This window comes from Monodon monoceros, unplaced genomic scaffold, assembly GCF_005190385.1.
Source record: "Monodon monoceros isolate NGI ecotype Baffin Bay Population unplaced genomic scaffold, NGI_Narwhal_1 Super_Scaffold_12, whole genome shotgun sequence".
Lineage (NCBI taxonomy): Eukaryota > Metazoa > Chordata > Mammalia > Artiodactyla > Monodontidae > Monodon > Monodon monoceros.
Window position 1 is genome coordinate 56044841 of NW_021703768.1, and position 20929 is coordinate 56065769.

Here is a 20929-nt window from a genome sequence, read left to right on the forward strand (position 1 = left end):
ATCCCAGTGAAGAGCGGCCAGCTGGGCGCTGCCATGTGGATTTCTGTGCGTGTAGTGCCCTTCCGCCCCACGGCTGCGCCCGAACCCCAGCTCCCCTGCCGGAGGGCCTGCGGGTGGGAGCCCCAGATCAGCCCCCCAGGCCCCAAGGCTTCTCTTGGCTTCACAGCAGCAGTTCCAGCGTTTGCTTGACTCTCAAACTTTCCTTTCCCCTCAGTGCTTAGTAGAAGGCGGCAAATCTTCCTGCATTTGTGTTTTTTCACTCTGCTTTCTTCTGCCCCTAATTTCTTAGAGCTAGTTTCAAGTTACTTGAGGAAACCCGTTCACCATTTGCCGTTCAGAATTAAGCCGAGTATTTCTCAGGTTCTAAGTCTTTAAAATTTTACTATAGTTATTAAAATGGTAGGGTTGTTTCATTGTTGTTGTTTTAAAGAACTTTGGCTACATCATCAGGTATTATGGACTGGCTTGGGATCCTATCAGTAATAACAGTGAGTCTCAAATCCCTTTTCTCATCATAGGAAGCACAGGCTGAGGACTCATAAATTTCTAATACTGGTCCCTCCTCACTGGGGCTTCCCAGCTTCCTCCCACTGTCCTTTGAAAGCAGCCGGTTTATACTCACTTTGCATTGGTACCGTGAGAAAAAGTAATATTTTCTTTTGGGAAACGCGAAGCATAAAAGGAAAAAAATGAACTTACTCCTTGTTTTACAAATATATTTTGCTTCTGCCTCTAGACACTTAAGCTCCTTTCGAGGACAAAGGCTGCTTCTTATTCACCTTTGAGTCTGGCTGGGTGTTTTTTTTTTTCAAAACTATGTATCACGTCACAGATTTGCATGTCATCCTTGCGCAGGGACCATGCTAATAATTAATCTTCTCCGTATTGTTCTAATTTTAGTGTATGTTCTGCCCAAGCGAGCATGGCCTTGGAATTTTTTGTGCACGTGTATGAAGAAGGTTGAAGTAATGAAAGACCTGTGCTGGAGGGTGAAGTCAGTGTTCGGGCTAGTCTCGTTCTGCTGACTCTAAGAGATAAACATCACCTCAGAGCAGCTCATCTGATAAGGCGGTTGGATATATACAGTGTAGAAGTAGAACAGTAATAAATGAAGTAACCTTTATGCGGCAGACTCTGGGCTCCTGCTTTGTGCCGGGTACTGGGCTGGGCTTTGAAGACCCATAGAGGAAGGAAGGTAGGAGGCTGCCCAGGGAGGGGCAGTGTATTGGAGCTGAGGCTTTGAAGTATATAAACCACACCTTACCATTTATTAGGTATGGGTCCTTGGGAAAGTTGTCTAGCACCCTGAGCCCTTGCTTCCCCTTTTCTGAAAAGGGTTTTTTTCTGAAAAAAACCCTGAAAACTGGGTTCACCTCTTGGTGGCTGTTGAGCTGATAGACACAACCAAGCCAAAGATCGGGAGAAGAAAGAATTTATTATTACTTGCAGCAAGTGAGGGGAACACCGGGGATCTTCTCCAAAGCAGTGTCTGTCTGAACAGTGAACTTAGGGAAGTTTTAAGCTAAGGGTACTTGCGTATTCGTGAAGGGGCTTGAGCGGAGGAGAATTCAGCATAGAATTGGGGCAAAGGTCCACAGAGTCCAAGCTTTAGTTGATTGAAGTCAAGAGTGGCACCATCATCATTCCATCCTCCACCTGGGTGGGGGTCCTTAGTACCTGCAGAACTCAAAGATATATTATGATGTGTATCCCTTGAGGAGGAACTAGGACTCTGCCTTATCACTGCACTGTCGTTTGAGTGCCTTTTCCCCGTTCCTGCATTCCTTTGTTCCCTCAAGATCATGAATTACTGAGACCTGTTCAAGGGTGAGCACTGTGGCCAGGCTTAGATCACAAAATGGCTTCTCTTATGTCAAGAAAGCCATTCCTGGGGCTTCCCTGGTGGCGCAGTGGTTGAGAGTCCGCCTGCTGATGCAGGGGACGCGGGTTCGTGCCCCGGTCCGGGAAGATCCCACATGCTGCGGAGCGGCTGGGCCCGTGAGCCATGGCCGCTGAGCCTGCGCGTCCGGAGCCTGTGCTCCGCAACGGGAGAGGCCACAACAGTGAGAGGCCCTCGTACCGCAAAACAAAAACAAAAACAAAACAACAACAACAAAAAAGAAAGCCATTCCTGGTTCTGTTTCTCCAGGGACCCCCTAACTTATCTGTTTATAGTATTTCCCTGTAAGGTTGTACCTACTAAATGATCCCTCAGTTCAGTATGTGGCATGCTATAGCAGGCAGACAGTGGTGGCTTTAAGAGCAGCCCACCGCCCATTGCAGTTAGAGGTGTGGGAGCAGCGTCACCCTGTGCGTAAACAGTCTGTGCACACGCGCTCTGCTGGGAGGTTTGTATGCCCAGGTGCTGGCGAGACAGGAGGACAGGGAGGCACCTCATCCAGCAGGGACGTTTGTGGAAGGCCCCCGGGAGGTAGTGGCACCATCCCTACTTGGTAGTGAGCCAGGACTTGAAGTCCACTTAAGGATTAGCTGGCAAAGAAAGGGGGAAGAACATTCCATTCTGGGCAGTAGGAAGTCTCTGCAAAGACACCCAGACACCTCTTTTGTAAGGTTTTGGTTTCCGGTTTGCCAGGGTCAGTAGGAAATCCATGAGCTCTGTACCCTCTGCTAAATTTGCAAAGAGAAGAGTTAAATGGGTTTTTAAGAAAGGGAGGTCTTTTAAATCTGAAGCCTCCAGAATTAGAATACGCCTTTGGCTTGGCCGGGTATTTGCCTGTGAAGCTTAGTGATGGTGTCAAGTCCTCAGGAATTCAGTAGGTGCCAAGAATGGTTCCCACCCGGCCCCCCCCCCCCGTGGTGGGATCTGAGCACACTCCCTGGCAACCCACCCCCTGGTTTCCCGGTTGCTGCCAAACTCCACTTTCAGAAGGAAGTGATTCCATTCCTTTCTGACTCATGGGAATATTAAACAATCAAGATTAAATACCTTTATGTACTTCAAGGGGTGGGTAGGTAAATATCTTTTGACATGTGATAGTGCAGTGACAGGAAAGGAGCAGGTCACGTTTTAATGCTATGCTAGACGGACAACAGAATGTAAAGTTTGTGTGTGTGTGGCAGGGACATACGCTATGTTGAATCTAATTGTGAAGATTTATAATAGCAAAATAATCCAATTAAAAGTCTGCCATCCCCTTCAAATACTTGTAAAAATTCTTTGTTTAGATCCAATGGCTTTAATTCCAGAAACCAGCACCTTCTGAGTCTTTACTGTGTTCATAAAGGCCCTGTGCTAAATGTGATACCTCGTCATCTCATTTAATTGTCAAAACAACTTAATGAAGCAGGTAGCGTCCCCATTTCTCACAGATGAAGATATTGAGGTTTTCTAGAACTTGTAGTTGGGTAGTTGGCAGATCTGGAGTGAGCCCAGGTAATTGGATGCCATTGTGCTCATCACCAAGCTAAAGCAATCCCATCATCCCTAAGTTTGAAAAGTTGCTCTTTTTCACAGACATAATTTTTAGTGTTTTTTTTCTTTTCCCCCCACACCTTAGTTTTATTCCTTGACTTCAAACCAACTCAGTGACTTGTCTGGGCTTAGCAGTTATTATTTTTCTGGCAGAGTAATATGCAATAATGTGAAGATGTTTAGGTGAAATTTAAAGAGTGTTGGACCTACTACATCTAACAGGTAATGTTAAGACTCTAATTGGCTATGCTTATTAGATACAAAACCTTCTCCCAAAGGTTCTCTGGGAAACCTTTCATGTTAACAAGGCATCATCTCCAACGTGTATTACTTCTTAGAACACGTTCACTCACACATCAGAATGGAATAAGAAAGGTAGAGAGGGAAGGCAGTGATGCTGTGACTGTAGGCTATTGGTGATAAGAGCCATTGAGAAAGTAAAGGGAGAACAAACAAATCTGTTATTAAAGAACCATAGCAGAAATCAGTTTGAGCTTCTTAAAGTAGTTTTAACATTCCATGTATAGGGTGAATGGATTGAGAAGAATCAATGTTCTTTGTGCTAGGTTAGTGGTTTTCCAAGAGTGGTGCCCAGACAGCAGCATAAGCATTCCCTGCATTCCCTTAGAACTTGTTAGAAATGAAAATTCTCGTTCTAACTCGGACCTAGGCCGGATAAAATGAGATTAGTCTTCCTAAGATGGGGTGGATAATTATTAAACCTAATCACATCAGGATGAGGATCAGGGAATTTGGATTTTTTTCTTGTTTGTAATTGATTCTGGATTTGTTAAACTAACAATAGCACCATTTCTGTGCTGATTTGACTGTTAACACTGGATAATAACAAGGTAGTCAGATAGGTTAATAATATTTAATGAGCCCAATAAATATTAGATAATTTTATATATGATATTTTTCTTTCATTTCTTCTCCCTTTTATGTTACAGGCTAAATAATAACTGAGTCTCTTGGGGCTGTTTCCTTAGGTTAAAAACGTTTCTGCAGGCACACAAGACATGCCTCCTCCCCTTTCTGACTACGGGGAGAGAGTGGACAGCCCCGTGGCCTACTCCTCCAATGGTAAAGTGAACGAGAAGCGACTGTATCCAGAGTCTTCCTATAAAACAACACCGTAAGTAGCGTCTTCCTTCTTTTGCTAGAATGAGTCCGAAAAAGTGAGTATTTGCATGTGTTTATAAATCAGTTGCTGTTTTGTGCCATTTGCAAAAAGAAAAGAAAAAACCCAACAGTTTTCACAAAGGCTGGAGACTGATCTCTGCCTTATAGGTGGAGGCGGAATGTAGTTCTTTCCTATTTCTGGTTTTGAAGTTTAGATGAGGGTGGAAGGGTATTACGGATTGATAGCAGAGCTAAGTGTGGCTCTCAGTCTCTCCTCCTTCCTATAATTATTAGATCTCTTTTGCTAGGGGATGTGAAACTGATAAAACCTCTAGATTTTGTTTTACCTGTGGTGTGAAAAACCTCACAGTGAGTTTCTGGCCTAGAGTAGGTGCCATTCAGGTTATGGAAATAGTATCCCCGTTGCGGTTTTAGGTTACCCTGAAGTCTAAGTCTAATTCACCTTAATGACAAGAGAGAGATATTGGGGATATTGTTAAGGACTTGGATGTAGTTTGCCTAAGGATGATAAATTAACGTTCCTGTATATAATTCTAGAACTCCAAGTTCCTTCGTAGACCAAAAAAATAAACCTTCCCTTTAGCTGATTTGATCGTTCTAAGTTAAAGGTTTATCTGCCGGGAAATTTTTGTTCAAAGTTTTATCTCCAACCTCCACCGCCACTTAGGGGGCTGAGTTTGTAGAGATCCACTCTGAGTGCATAGTAGTTTGGGTGCCTGGAGCCCCTAAGATGACACCAGCAGGTGAGTTAAGTATGGAATCAGTTTGAAGAGAATAGATTTTATTACCACCCTGGAATGGAATTTGGAAGTAGACTGGCATTCTGCCTTACCCTCTGTATGTTTTATTTTGGTCTTCAGCATCAAGCTTACTTTTGATTTCAGTTGTAAATGATTTGGAGGAAGAGCATTTTCTCTCTTCTCCTTCTCTTTGGATTTTGACAAAAACCAAATCATGTGAGGCTATGAGAGGCAGAGGTACACAGCAGAGATGCAATCCTTGTAAAAGGGTCAAGCTATGATTTGCATGACTTCCATGCATACAAAATAAATACCTACAATGCATCTTGTGACCAGCTGTGCCTCCAAATTAATTGTAAGGCCTGCAGGGCTTCACAGCGTTCCCACATGCTGTCCCTTGTTATGAGAACTAAGATATTTTCACAGATTCATTTGGAACAGTTTAAATATCTTACTTATTCTTCAGTGAGCCAGTATATTCATGATGTAAAATTTAAAAGGAGCAAAAGGGAATCCCTTTTGTCCCCAGCTGTCTAGTTTCTCTCCCCAGGGGCAGCTAGTGTTACCAATTTCTTTTACGTCCTTCCAGGGGTTATTTTTAAGTAAATATGTTGGCCAAATATGATGTTGGTTATTTTTTCCTTTTAAAAGACAATAGCATATTAAATGCATAGTTAGCAATATATCTTCGTGATTGTCCATATCAGTATACAGAGTTTACTGATCTGTTTTATAGCTACATAATATTCCATTAAATGGGTATACTAAAATTTGTTTTATTAATCCCACACTGATGCACACTTTTCCCCAATGTCTTGTTATTACAAACCTCTGCAGAGAATGAACTTGCACATTGCACCTTTATCACTTTGCAAATATGTCAGTGTATCTGGAGGAAACATATTAAAAGCACAATTGCCAGGTTAAAGGAAATTGCATATTTTATTTTGATAGATGTCGTCAAATTGTACTCCATAAGGGTTGTACCAGTTTGTACTCCAGGAGTACACCCTAGAAGTTTTCTGAAGGCCTGGAAAATGCAAATATGATGCTTAGTTTTAGAACCCAGCAGAAGGGGAGGATGGGGATGGTGCCAAGGTAAGGGATAACGAATGCAACAGTGTGTAGTAATGACGGGAGGAGCTTGCAGCCTCTGGCGGGTAGTAGACATTGTTGATTGTTGTCTGTGGCAGAGCATTGAGCGCTACGGAGGATTCAGTGTACGTCCTCCTGGATGACGAAGGGATGCACGTTAAGTCGTAGCCTGTCTTTCTTCAGGTGTTTCTTGAAGGTGTTTAGTAACTCACCAGTGCCTCTCCTCCTTATTATTGTAGTGGATGGAGAAGGAATTAGAATCAGAAGGTTGTCTGAGGTCCAGATTAAGAATGAGGTGCCTCAGTACTAAGATGTTTTCCCCCCCGAGGCATAATGTACGTTCAGTAGAGAGCACTAATCTTGATATACAGCTTGATGAGAGTTCACGCATGTGGTCACTGAAGTAACTACCCTTCGACCGAGAGAGAGGCATTTCAAGCACCCCAAAACGTTGTCTTCTCCACGGGTACCCCCCTTTCCCCACCACCACTGTTTTGACGCCTGTCACCATATCAGAGCTCTTATAAAATGGAATCATATGGAAATGATTCTGGTGTCTGGCTCCTTTTGCTCTCACCATGATGTCCTAACCTTAGAATTTTAAGGCAGTTAGAATTAATCCCGGATTAGGAGACAGCGGAATGTAGCTGAAGACAGTTTCTTCTCCACCCTCTCTTAAGTGAATTCGGGAGGTAGTAGGTACACTCCCTACTCTCTTTTCCACACCCAGGGTGAATTAACCTTTGTAAATCAAAGAAGTGGAGTGCTGATGCCATGCAGAGCTTTCAGGGCAGGCTGACACCTTAGAGTGCCCAACGAGACCGTTGTCTGGTAGTAGTATTTAGGCTGGTAGGATAATCTGTTAGGGCTTTTACACGGGTTGTAGGAATTCACTGGTTCGCCTAAGGCCCAGAGATGGTGCTAGCTTCGAGCACAGCATGATCCAGGGACTCAGAAGATATATCAGGGTTCTTGTTGCTATGCTGGTTTTATTCTCAGTACAGCTTCTTTTGTAGCAGGCTAGCCGTGCACATTCCTCAGGCTGTCCTGATCTTCTAGCGCCAGATTCAGAGAATGGAATTTACTTTCCCAAAACTTACATATCAAATCTATTGGAAAGATTCTGATTGGTCCTTTTTGGGTCCAGGAAGATGGAGTTCTCTGATTGGCAAGGCTTGGATATTCCCCTCAGTGATGATGGCAGTTTTAAAATACCATGTATATCATGGATGTCATTCTAACAGTCATTCCAACAGTCATGACACTCGTGATCATGCATTTTGTTTCTCCCTCCTCCCTGATACTGGGTGTCCTCAATGAAGAGAATTCTTGTGAATGTCTTTTCAGTTCAGTAATTACCTTGAACCCCTGCCATGTACTGGGCCAGGTGCTCCTGGGAATACGGAGTTCGTGTTCCCATGGAGGTTGCAATACAACAGGGGCGGAAGGAAGTGCACAATAACTACACTGTTGGGGTGAGATAGAGCAGCAAAGGCATGTGAGGGTGTGTGTGTGTGTGTGTGTGTGTGTGTGTGTGTGTGAGAGAGAGAGAGAGAGAGAGAGAGAGAGAGAGAGAAAATAAAGCAAGTTTAAAAAAGAAGGAAGTCAAAAACTACACAAGGGCAGATTTCCGCACCTAGGGGACTGAGTCAGATACTGAGGAAAGTATACAGGTGGTTACTTCTGGCTTGTGCAGATTTTCGAACTAATCAGACTTGTCTCTAAAAGTAGGTTTGAAGGTGACTAAGAGTTCACATATCCCCTAACTGTTAAATTTATATATACTTTTCTTGCCAAGCATTTCGTTTTTAGCTTTCATGCTGTATCAAGTTATTGTTTAGTGTTTGAAAGGGTGTAGGAAGAGGGGAGATGGAAAACTTCTAAGGTGAAGATTTATAATATCAATACCTAATATAAAATTACGGGAGGAGGCCCGCCTTAATATTTTGGGGTTTTTTTCTAATTTCTTTTGCCCTTTAGCATCCTCCCCCTCTGGCCCCCAGCACTTCAAACAAACCCACTGCATTCTAAAGGTTTTATTTGCCACCTCGAAGCTAAGAAGCATAGTACCTGGCAGAGTGTCTAGGAACTCGTTAATCATTGACTCACAGAGAAAGTCACATTTTCCTTCCTTTAGAAGTAGCATTAACAGAGCACTCAAAGCCATGTTAACCTGGATAAATTTAGAAAGAAGAAATAAATACCACCACCACCCCAGCTACCCCCCCCAAAGCTTTAGGAGTCTATAAGAAATTAATAAGTGTGATTAGAAATCTAAGACTTTGGCAACAGTTAGAACCAAGCAGTTTTGGATCACCTAGAAAACAGTCCACCTCGTGGATAAAGCTCAAGATGACAGTTCTGTAAGTTGAAAGCAATAAAAAACGAAATCTGTCAGACTTTTAAATAGTTGACTTGAATAGCAAGGCTGATGTTGGGAAGTCTCAGGTGCCTTGTTTCTCCTCTTGCCCTACTCCAGCTCTGCTACAGGGGGAAAGTGCAGCTTTGCATTTCTGTTACTCAGAAGTAGTCTACAGTTGCCACAGCTCTTGGTCTTTTATTCCATGTTAGGCTTCGTTTTTCTGCTTGTGGCAGAAACATTATATGCAATTTAAAAATCTGATGCAATATTAAATAATTGGCGTTACAAAAATAAGTGTAATGTTAACTCTTCCATTTCATTCATTCTACAGGGCTTCAGGATTAACAGTGCAACTTAAAAAAGTCTTAACAAGCTCTTTCATCCATTACAATATAAAGCTTTTTAGGTTTTTTGTTTTTTTAGTTTAAATTTTCAGTATTTTTCATTTTTCAACATTGTATCTTGAAAAGAGAATTGATACAGAGGAGTCTAAAATTAATATTACCAAGAGGTTATCTCTGAGAGTCAGCCTCTAAAGGTAGATACGTATGTGCATTCCTCTCCCCACTCAGCATTCCATGGAACTAGAAGAACCTGTAGAAAAGAGTCGTGATTGTTATTTTCCTAACAGCCTTTTGTGGAGTAAGTCCCTGGCACGGGTCAGGTCAATAATTCTCTTCCAGATCAGCGTGTTTCCTAAAGTGAAATCTTACATCCATTTTTCGTACAAGGCTTACTAATGAGCTCCCCTTACATCAGAGCCTCAAAGCTGTTTGTGTGCATTAGGGGAGCTGGGCTGGTGCTGGGTTGAGTGCAGGAAGCTGGGGATCTGCCCAGTGCTGGGCAAGTGGCTGGTTGAGTGAGTGCGGCCCACGTGTTGCTGCCCTCTGTGGTCTCTGTGCTCTGACAAAGTCTGGTAATGCTCGCGGACAGATGATTCCTGTTTTGTTAGGGTGCCTGAAGTGGCTCAGGAGCTGCCAGTGACTTCACCTGTGGAGGACTTCCGGCAGTCTCATTACAGCAACAGTGGTAACTTGGAGACGCTTTCAAAAAGGGCTCCCTCGAAGGGCAAGGCAGGAAAGTCGAGGAGATCAGAGCAAGACCACTATGAAACAGACTACACGACGGGCGGCGAGTCCTGTGATGAGCTGGAGGAGGACTGGATCAGGTACTGGGGCGCCTCTTGCTGGAACCCCTTGCGCATCTGATGGTTGTACAACCAGGTTTTGGTGGTGTTGCCTCCTCAACTGGGGTGGGTGGTACAACTTCGTTCTTTGCCAACCAGGGCTGGAGACAGTTTCTTGATATTTTTTTTTCCCTTCGTACTCTCTTTTTTTTTTCCTGGTACGCGGGCCTCTCACTGTTGTGGCCTCTGCCGTTGCGGAGCACAGGCCCCGGACGCGCAGGCTCAGCGGCCATGGCTCATGGGCCCAGCCGCTCCACGGCATGTGGGATCTTCCCGGACTGGGGCACGAACCCGTGTCCCCTGCATCGACAGGCGGACTCTCAACCACTGTGCCGCCAGGGAAGCCCCCTTAGTACTCTTTTGTAATAAAGATTGACCTGGAGGGAATGTGTTTGGCTTAAAAGCACTTTGGCTTAAAAACATGTCAACACTTTCAGTGCACCTCCACAAAATGACTGATAAACTTCGCCAGTGCTGTATGCTTTTACCAATAGTCACCCAAGCAAGGTTTTTCAAGTAAATGAAATACAAGTATAGAGGAACTTTGTTTTACTAATTATAAAATTCCGGACCAGTGCTATGGCTTTCCTTTGGCACTTACTTTTAAGTTAAGCTTTCACGATGAGACCAAGAGAGTCTTTTAAAAGTTTAATCCAGAGGACTTTGGCAAACAGTTTTGTAAACAGTGGAGTTAACAATTTAGTGTCGTGGTTATGTTACTTTGTGTGTCAGTGGTTTTGTTATAGTCCATCATTGCCAGCTGTACTCGTGTATGACCTATAGCCTTTTTTTGCCCAAGTATTCTGAGGAATGGGACACAAATCAGAAACATTTGCTGTGTGACTTGTGGTTAATCAAAACATTGCTTCTCAAGGTATTAGGAGGGATGGATGGGGCAAGTATAGCTAGAAGTCCCATACTCACTGGTGGCTCTCATATTTCATCTCCCCCTTACCCCTCAAGAGTTTTGGCCTAGTTCAGTCATCTGTCTATAAAATATTTGCCTGTCTTGTATCATGCAAGATTTAAGTGAAAACTTTTAGAAATTCTGAATTCTTGTTTCCCTTTTGAGCAAATCATTTAATTTCTCCTGTCTGTAAAATGAAGATATTTAGACTGTCTTAGATATGACATTTTAAATTCCATATTGCTGTGAAGTTCCTTAGTCCCATGAAACAGTTCATAGTATTTCCTCAGTGGATTATGGGTGGTTAATAGCATCATTGTCATATGTAAAGAATAGCTGGCATATTGAGAGATTACAAGTGGTACAGAATTTCAGGGTTTTTTTCATAGTTTACCACATTGCCAGATTATTTTTACAATGAGCATGCATTTTCATACATGTACCTTTTAATGTCTACTTTTACAATCAAAGTGATTTCCATTAAGGAAAAACAAGACACCCACCCCCCGCCTCAACAAAAACAATGCTCAAAACAGTCTGAAAACTGTAGGTGGTAGCAGAAAGCAGCCAGGTGCCAGTTAGCTGCCCTGCCGATGAAAATATCCTTTGTGTTCCACAATTCCAGTTTTAACACTTTTAACGTTAAGTATCCATTCTCATGTGGTGTTGTGTATTCAGAATAAATGAGTTCCTAAGACCACCCTGAAATTTCATAAATGATTTTCAACTTATTTCTAAAAATCAGTAGGCATAGTTTTTTTAAAAAAAAAAAAAACATGAGCAGCAACGTAAAAAGCATAATCATTCTTAAAAGAACTCATTTGCATCCCACCTTTCTCTACCCATAAGCAACAAAAACAAAACCAAGGGCTTCCCTGGTGGCGCAGTGGTTGAGAGTCCGCCTGCCGATGCAGGGGACACGGGTTTGTGCCCCAGTCCGGGAAGATCCCACATGCCAGGGTGGCTGGGCCCGTGAGCCATGGCCACTGAGCCTGCGTGTCCGGAGCCTGTGCTCTGCAACGGGAGAGGCCCGCGTACCGCAAAGAAGAAGAAAAAAAAAAAACCAAGAGAATGTCATTCTCCACATCCCACCAGCTTATCATCTTTGAGGAAGAAGCACTGGATCTTAGGTCTGCTGAGGATACATAAGTAATCATTTTCTCACTGAATTTTTAGGGAATATCCACCTATCACTTCAGATCAACAAAGACAACTCTACAAGAGGAATTTTGACACTGGCCTGCAGGAATACAAGAGCTTACAAGCAGAACTTGATGAGATCAATAAAGAACTCTCTCGTCTGGATAAAGAACTGGATGACTATAGAGAAGAAAGTGAAGAGTATATGGTAAATTGAAATCTGATAATTATATATTACATAGAATTTTATTCTAATCTATGGAGCTACATTATCCTTTATACTAATATTGATACAGATTTTGCTAGTAGTTATCAAACTAATTTCATTGAAGAGTAATTGAAATCAAGTCTTAGATTAAAGTCTTTCCAAATTGAAAAGTGTACTAACGTAGTTAAGAATTACAAAGCAATGGTCTGTGTACATATTGGTTTGGCCAAAAAGTTCGTTTGGGTTCGTCCATAATACATCCCTTCCTTCTTAAAAGAAAATCGCTACATTAGTTTTTCTATTTATAAACAAAGTTCGCTCCTTCTGTAAAAATTTCAAATAATACAGAATTACATACAGAAAAATAAATTGCCTTAAATTTTGTCACCAAAATATTAGTTGTTAAAATGTCCCCTCTGTGCAGAAGTGCACCTAGACACAATCTTTGATAAAGAATCATAAATTTTACTTATATCCTTCCTGCTTTTTTACTCAATAATAATTTATGGCTCTTTTTTTTTTTCCTTGATCACCTGGCTGGAGTAGTGTTTGTCCATGTAAAGTTACTCATTACTTTTTTTTGTTTGTTTTGTTTTTGTGTTTTTTTTTGCGAAGCCTACTCATTACTTTTTAACCCCCATCTCCATATTGTGCTCTTTAGAAGGAAGTCACTATGCATAGATCACACTTAAGGACTGGGGAATTATGCTCCAGCAGTATACCTACACAAATTATTTGAAATTTGTCTGCATGGGAAATTTGTCACTTCCTCCCATTTATTTAATCATTTATATCAGTATAGACTCATGGATATTTGTTTTATACTTTGGGTTATAATCCAACACTACTTAGTTTTGTTGCTTGAATTGTTTTAGTTAGGACCATTGGGAACTCTTTCGGTTGCCTCCTGTGTTTCTTTGAGATATCCCCATCATTGTGAAGGTTTTTCTTTTAAATACTTACTGGCACTGCTTATATCTTGCTTTTTTATTCAATGATAATTTATGGTTATCATTTCATGTCAATAATAAAGATCTACTTACTGAGAAAATATTTTTATGTGTTAAAAAAATAACTCCACAATTTTCAATTTTGTGGTTGTACCATAATTTACTTGAGTGATCCTCTATGAATAGACATTTAGGAATGTCTCCCCACTGCTACACATACACTCTGCCCCTACTAGTAATACACTGGTGAACCTCTCCATCTTTACACACTTACCCACTTATCTGCTAGAACGAATTCCAGAATGTGAAATTGCTGAGTCAGAGGTTAGTACATTTAAACTTTTGTTGCAAAAGTGCCCTCCAGAAAGATTATATCAACTGTATTCCTGCTAGTAACGCTCTAGAGGCTCCTCTGACCCACATCTCACTAACATTTTATTTCTGAAAAATTATTGACTTGTGTCTTAGATACCAGTATTTAAACATTTTTATCACATCATGTATTTATTGGAACTTCATAGTCCTTTTATGAAATACTGTTTGCTTTTTTTTTTTTTTGCGGTACGCGGGCCTCTCACTGCTGTGGCCTCTCCCGTTGAGGAGCACAGACTCCGGACGCACAGGCTCAGCGGCCACAACTCACGGGCCCAGCCGCTCCATGCCATGTGGGATCCTCCTGGACCGGGGCACGAACCCGTGTCCCCTGCATCGGCAGGTGGACTCTCAACCACTGCGCCACCACGAAAGCCCCCCCTTTGTCATTTTTAATTGGGGTGATCTGCTTTCCAGTTTCGAAGTATTTGCTTCGTATATAGTTTATTTATTGTTTTCTTTTATGGCTTCTCTGTGGTATCGTAAACCTTTCTTAAGGCAGTCAATGCTTATTCATTGTTACTGTGTCCTTGATGTGGAAGTGCTGAGGTTACAAAGACAAATCATGTTTCCACCCTCAAAGAGCTCATATTCAAAGAGAGAAACTGACACCTAAACAACTTTGACAATGGGACTAATGCCATATTTACATTATGTATAGAAAGTACTGCAACTAACTTCTCTGAGAAGGAATAAAGTCTGCTGAAGTCCTGGAGAGTTTAGGGGAGGCTTCACTGAGAGGTAACCAGTACACATTCTCCAGACAGTAGGGGAGGTACATGAGTACAGCTATAAGGGGAACATGACGGAAATCTGGAAGCATTCATGTGCTTAATTTTTTAAAGAATTGCAAATGGTGGACACTGAGACTGGCAAGGTGGGAGACTAGATTAGTAGAGAATTTAATGGAGTGCTCAGACCAGTTTTATAATGGGATATAACCGGCTCAGAGCCGTGCTTTCTGAAAAAGTTCTCCGGGGTCTACATGCCACGTGGACTGGCATGGGGAGAGATGAGAGGCAGCACAGACAGTTACCTGTCTGTATGGATGGAATGTGAGAAGTATTTTAATGTCATAAATTTCCTGTCACTGGACTCCTCAGGCCCTCCTACTGACCATAATAGTTTTGAGAACTTTAAGACTTCGTTATTTTAATTCCCTGTATTTTTGTCATAAGATGACATTTTTAGCTTCGAAATATAACATCAGGAGTGTTATTTTTGAAAGAGAAGATGCCCCACTAAACATATTCCTCTGTTCCTCTTTAATAGGCTGCCGCTGATGAATACAACAGACTGAAACAAGTTAAGGGAGTAAGTATCCCAGATTGTAAGATTCTTTTAGGAAGAACTTATCTATTATGTGCTTTTCATTTAACCTTTAGAGTGACTCCGGATACCTTGTCACACATGCACTGATTATAGGCAAAAGGCCCTATAATTGCAAGATGAAAACTGTAAGAAGTTGGAACCTTAATTTCCGTTGTTTGCAACTACAACCAGCACTGATGCCAAAAAAAAAAAAAATTGTGTTTTTAGTTTGAAGTATACGTACAGAAAAATACACAGATCATAAGTATACAACTTGGTAAATTTTCACAGAGCAACCACACACCTTTGTACCTGGCATCCCGATAAAGAAATACATTTCGTAGTACCCCTTGTATGCTCATCCAATTTTTACACTCACCCCAGAGGTAACCACCATCCTAAGTTCTAACATCATGTATAAGTATTGCGTGTTTTGAACTTTATATAAATGGAATCATACAGTATGTAATTTGTGTGTGATTTCTTTTGTTCAGTGTTGTTTGTGAGAATCATTCAGATGGTGCCATGAAGCAGTGGTTCATTTTTAAGTGTGTATGCACACAGGCACACATTTGCTAGGTATATACATAGTCATGAAATTGCAAGGTCATTGAGCAAGTGGGGATCCTGCCTTGGGTAGGGACTGTCAACAGCATCCCTGGTTTGTGCCACTTTACATTCCTAACAAGCAGTGTAGATTCCTGTTGCTTCATATCCTTGCCAACACTTGGCATCATCAGTCTTTTTTTTTTTCTCCTTTGGCCACACAGCGTGGCTTGTGGGATCTTAGTTCCCCAGCAAGGGATCGAACCTGGGCCCTCAGCAATAAAAGCACAGAGTCCCAACCACCCACTGGACTGCCAGGGAATTTTCCCAGCATCATCAGTCTTTATTGCCTTAAAACATTTTTGGTTTTTAAAAGACTTTATATTAATTTTTAAAATTCCAGAATCATTAATTTTTTTTTTGGCTGTGCTGCGCAGCTTGTGGGATCTTAGTTCCCAGACCAGGGATCAAACCCGGGCCCATGGCAGTGAAAGTGCCGAGTCTTTTTTTTTTTTTTTTAACATCTTTATTGGGGTATAATTGCTTTACAATGGTGTGTTAGTTTCTGCTTTATAACAAAGGAAAGTGCTGAGTCTTAACCACTGGACCACCAGGGAATTCCCAGAACTTCATGAATTTAAATTCAAGAGTTTAAAAACGTACATAGTACAATTTCCTGTCTCACTCCCTATTTACCCCGTTTCTTTATTCTAAGTAACCCCATATCACCAGTTTCTTGTTTTACTGATTTTTACTTTTTTTTTAAATCATGTTTTAACAAAAAAAGGCCGATAAATTTTCTTGGTCACTTTACAAATCATTAGAAATGAGTGTATCCTTTGTAAAACTCAGGTTAGAAGATATGATTAAGAAAAGAGAATCAGCTGCTCATGTGGTTAGAGATAACTGCCAGGTGCCTTATGCATGTTACTTCATTTAACACTCCCTGCAATTCTATATGACTAATGCTCCCTTTTTGTTGTTCACCTCTGCCTTCCCAGCAGCTAAAACATAACTCGTTTTTAGTTTGTTAAATTTACGCGATTCTTTTTTCTTTCCTCCTTTTTTAGTCTGCAGATTACAAAAGTAAGAGGAATTATTGCAAGCAGTTGAAGAGCAAATTGTCACACATTAAGAAGATGGTTGGAGATTATGATCGACGGAAAACATAGACAGCAGATGCCACATTGTTAGGTTAAGAAGTATCTGACTGACATCTCTGCAATGTTATCAGGAGTCAAAATGACTTTGGACTCTAACCTGGGAGGCCAAATCTTTGTGATCATTACAGAGTTTTGGTAGTTTTAATATCATCAGTATTGAATGATATCATCAGTATATCATCATTTTATAAATAGCTTTTGATAATCGACTGGGCTGAACACTCCAAGTAAGGACTTTATGCTTTAAACATTGGTTCTTGTATTAAGAACTTTTGTTTGAGGTTTTTAAAGCTTTAAGGAAGGTCCTGGAGTACACTGTGCTGTGAACTTTCACACCCTAGGCAATCAGGTGTTAATACCTAAGTATGCTCATTGGGTCTTGTAGGGGATAGTTTAATTCTCCCAGAATTCTCCCTTCAGATAACTGTTACTTATAATCATTTATTTTCAGATAAGGAAACTGGGGCCCTGCAATAAAGTCTCTGAAGTGAAACTGCTTGTTGCCTAGCTTGCAGTTTTGGTTAAGTCTGTTTTATGACTCCATTGATAAAGTCCCTGGCCTTTTCCTATTTTAACTACTACGGATACTGAGTCCTACCAGCCTCCATATTGATTTTTTTCTGTGTATAAATGCTGAAGAGCTTTTTATTTCATGTTATCCTGGTAATAAAGATCATGTAAAAGTAACAAATGTGTGAAATTTGAAGATTGTAAATATATGTTTACCTTTTAAAAATCAAAGTTTAAACCTACTGGTTAGAATTTTGTTGCGTATTTTTAAATGCTTTTTGTCTTTTATGGTTTACATGCTTTTTTTAAACCAACTAGCCTTTTCCATTATATCAAAGTATCCAATTACAATTCAATTGTGACTTGAATTGTATCTTATGGGAATATTCAAGTTTTGTACATATTTTATAATTATTAAAACTGGTGTTTTCTTTCCATAATGTACCTTTTTGATGTCATTAGTGCTGTTAATACTAAGCTATGGAAAACTACACTCAGAAGTTGTATCTGTTACTGTTTTAACTGTTTTGGGTGCTGTGCTGGTTGGTAGCTTCCTAAATCCTTTGGCTAACAGAAGGCTGATTTGTCTGGAAATGGAATCCAATATCATAAAACACCAAATTATTTCAAATGGTGCCCTTAAATCTCAGCTTTTTTTTTAATTCAGTTTTTTTCTGGTAAAGTAAAATTAGCTGATAATACTGGATATATAGCTAACCAAGTTGATTGTGATTATCCCCTCAGTTTGGAACTCTCATTTAAGTATATTGTTTTTAATATATAAGTCTGAATCATTTTCCAGAGATAAAAATAAGGTTTCCATTATGACGCTGATACAGTTCTTCAAGTTGAAGAAATTCTTAATTTTCTATGTGCTGTTCATACTACAAAAGGTGATAATTAGTTTATGTTTTTCATGTCTTTTGGATTCATACAAAGTGTTAAGGACTCTCTTGAGCAACTTAATTGATTTTTATATGTCTTAAAATTTAAACTGAAGTCAGCACACTTAGTTTATGAAGGCAAGTTTGCCAGTGTTGTGACTGAACAAGACCATTCAGCTAAATGCAGAAAGTCAAATAGCATGAGTTTGTGCTGTAAAATTGTGCCATAAAATTGAACTTTGAAAGTTAAAAAAATCATTTTTCAAATGTACTTACATACATTTGATCTCTGAGCCAGGATCAGGATGGTTCTTTTGGTGGTGGGGGGTGGCTTTTTTTTTTTTTTTTTTTTTTTTTTCTGTGCCATGCGGCTTGTGGGATCTTAGTTTCCTGACCAGGGATCGAACCCGTGCCCCCTGCAGTGGAAGCGTGGAGTCCTAGCCACTGGACTGCCAGGGAATTCCCCTGGGGGGTTGGCATTAACCATCGGGACATAACTTTGAAAAACCACTCAGGCAGTTTTCTAGTCTGGAAAATAGAGATTTAGATTAGATTTAAGAGGTCTCTTCCATCTCTGACCTCCTGTGGTTTTGTTTGCATTCTGCTTTCTGCTATTAACCATTGTTCCAAAGATTTTGTTGAAAAAGCATGTGGTTCGGGATTTCCGTGGTGGTGCAGTGGTTAAGAATCCACCTGCCAACGCAGGGGACACGGATTTGATCCCTGGTCCAGGAAGATACCACATGCCGCGGAGCAACTAAGCCTGTGCGCCACAACTACTGAGCCTGCGCTCTAGAGTCCATGAGCCACAACTACTGAGGCCAAGTGCCACAACTACTGAAGCCCATGCACCTAGAGCCTGTGCTCCGTGACAAGAGAAGCCACTGCAATGAGAAACCCATGCACTGCGAAGAAGAGTAGCCCCTGCTCGCCGCAACTAGAGAAAGCCTGCATGCAGCAACGAAGACGCAATGCAGCCAAATAAATAAATAAAATAAATATGGCCAGTTATACCTACTTTCCAAAGCCAAATGGTGAAAACAAGTTTTTAAAAGCAAACTGGGTTTTAAAAGTACATGTATCATCCCAATCCCATATGTTTGGTGTATGCTGGGTACAGCTTTATGGTGTAAATTCTTTTTAGTTTTAGGCAGATAATTCCCTTATGTTTGGCATTGTGATAACTCATAGATAATGAACAAATGCTTGAACAGATAGTATAGAGTTTACATATCAAGTTAAAGATTACCAGATACTCTTATAAGCAATTCTGGAGGGTTTTAATGAGGCTCGAATGATTGAGGTTCCATCTAAAGGTATTGCAATAGGCAAGCTCATCTCTCCCAGTTTGAGAAGTTGTACACTTTGAATTTCGGCTTGATTCCACTGGCTGAGCTGTTTGTGAATTTCCTAACTCTGGATTGTGTCCAGCCACCCATGGGCAGAGAACAGATTGTTCCATTCTTCATAGTTGTTGCTTAGTTTTACAAATTGAAACATTTGACTAGGTTATATCATTTCTTTATTCTACCACTTTGTAAGCAATTAAAATATTGGGTCGGTCATAATAATGGCAAAAGATCACCATGGATTTATGCATTTTTGTTTTGTTTTGCCTTAGTACCATTCCTACTTGACTCAAGATCTGAGACAGATATATTCAGAGGAGAGTAAACTTTACAGTTGGGAAAAGCTTGAATGATTCGGCCTCCAGTCCACAGATAATGCTTTAATTTAAATTCATTGGGGAGTCCTCTGTCCTTTTCCTGTTTTTCCACAAAGTCTTCCCAGACAGGTGGATAGTAAACATAAATGAGAAACTTGGGGCTTGGGGTTGTAGCTGTTTGTTCTATAGGTGTGAGTCCTGTCTTGGAACAGAATGGCTAATCAGAACAGAAGGAAAGAAAAGTGTGGGGTTTCTGGAAGGAAGGGAGGGAGGAAGAGGGGATACTAGGAAGGAAGTAAAAGGAAAAAGGGTGGAGTTTGTGTGTGAGTCCTGTAAAGGAGTCAAAGATGTAGGGGAGGCAAAGATGGAAGCCAACTGGCACTGGGAATCAGCAATGCTAATTTCCCCTCCTCACCTTGCAAAGACAACATCAGAACTAAACAGTGAGACCTTGTCTTCTGGGGAGAAATAAAAGGACCTGGTTATGGAGTTGCAAAGATGTGATGCGCAAGCCCTGTAGGGTAGGTGGAAATAATCCCATCTTATAGATCAGACTTGGGATGTGACTTGCTTCAGGTCACCCAGCTAGTGTGGCAGAGCCTGATTTTTAATCCAGGTCTGTTCTTTCCACTACTGTGCAGGATGGCTTCTGTTTATGTTTTTGAGGGGGAAGAATACATGGAAAGATTTTAGTACCAACAAAACAATATAGGCAACAGAGGGGAAGCGTGCGGTGATGGGGAACCAAAGAGGTTCCGGCAGTTCCTTTCTCCTTTTCCTGGGCATAATCCTTTTCTGAGGCTCTGGGGTGCCTTGCCTCTCCATTTCTCAGGTATGGGAAATGCTAGTAATTCTGTGTGTATTAGCAGATATCTCAAACAACTTGTTCAAAATTGAACTGATCTTACCAACCCCCCACCCTCTCAGTAATTGCAACTCCAGCCTTTCAGCTGCTCAGCAACAAACTTTGGAGTCATTGATTTTTTTTTTTATAACAAACATCCAGTCTATTGACAAGATTGAGAATCCAGCCGTTTTTCACTAGCTGCACTGCCATACTATGCTAGTCCAAGCCATCATCATCCCTTCAAAGTTCTGACAGTGCTTCGAGACCCGCACTTCTGATTTCAGTTGCCACCACTCATCCCCTGCTTGCCCATACCGTCCCTCAAACACACCAATGTGCTTCCACCCCAGGGGCCTTTGTACTTGCAGCTCCCTTTCCCTGGAGAAATCTTTCCCTAAGTATCAGCACGGTTAACTCCCTCCCTCATTCTGGTCATGGTTCGACTGTCTTCTTGGCATGCGGGATC

General features: G+C 41.2%; 1 protein-coding gene and 1 non-coding gene across 8 annotated transcripts in view; one reads left to right on the top strand and one right to left on the bottom strand.

Moving 5' to 3' along the window:
• The window catches only part of OCLN (occludin), a 49950-nt gene extending 32562 nt beyond the window's left edge, over window positions 1-17388 (top strand). For 4 of the 7 annotated variants that reach the window (XM_029217841.1, XM_029217842.1, XM_029217840.1 and 1 more), the window contains 5 exons: window positions 4423-4568; window positions 9726-9941; window positions 12043-12214; window positions 14809-14850; window positions 16464-16894. In XM_029217841.1, coding sequence (XP_029073674.1) covers window positions 4423-4568; window positions 9726-9941; window positions 12043-12214; window positions 14809-14850; window positions 16464-16565 — 678 coding nt within the window. In that variant the 3' untranslated portion in view covers window positions 16566-16894. Of the gene's footprint in view, window positions 1-4422; window positions 4569-9725; window positions 9942-12042; window positions 12215-14808; window positions 14851-16463 lie in introns of all 7 variants that reach the window. The other 3 variants (XM_029217839.1, XM_029217838.1, XM_029217844.1) reach the window with 3 other exon arrangements.
• On the bottom strand, window positions 811-922 carry LOC114893465. The gene has a single exon (XR_003792894.1). It is a non-coding gene; the product is annotated as a U6 spliceosomal RNA (small nuclear RNA).
• Window positions 17389-20929: the final 3541 nt, after the last annotated feature.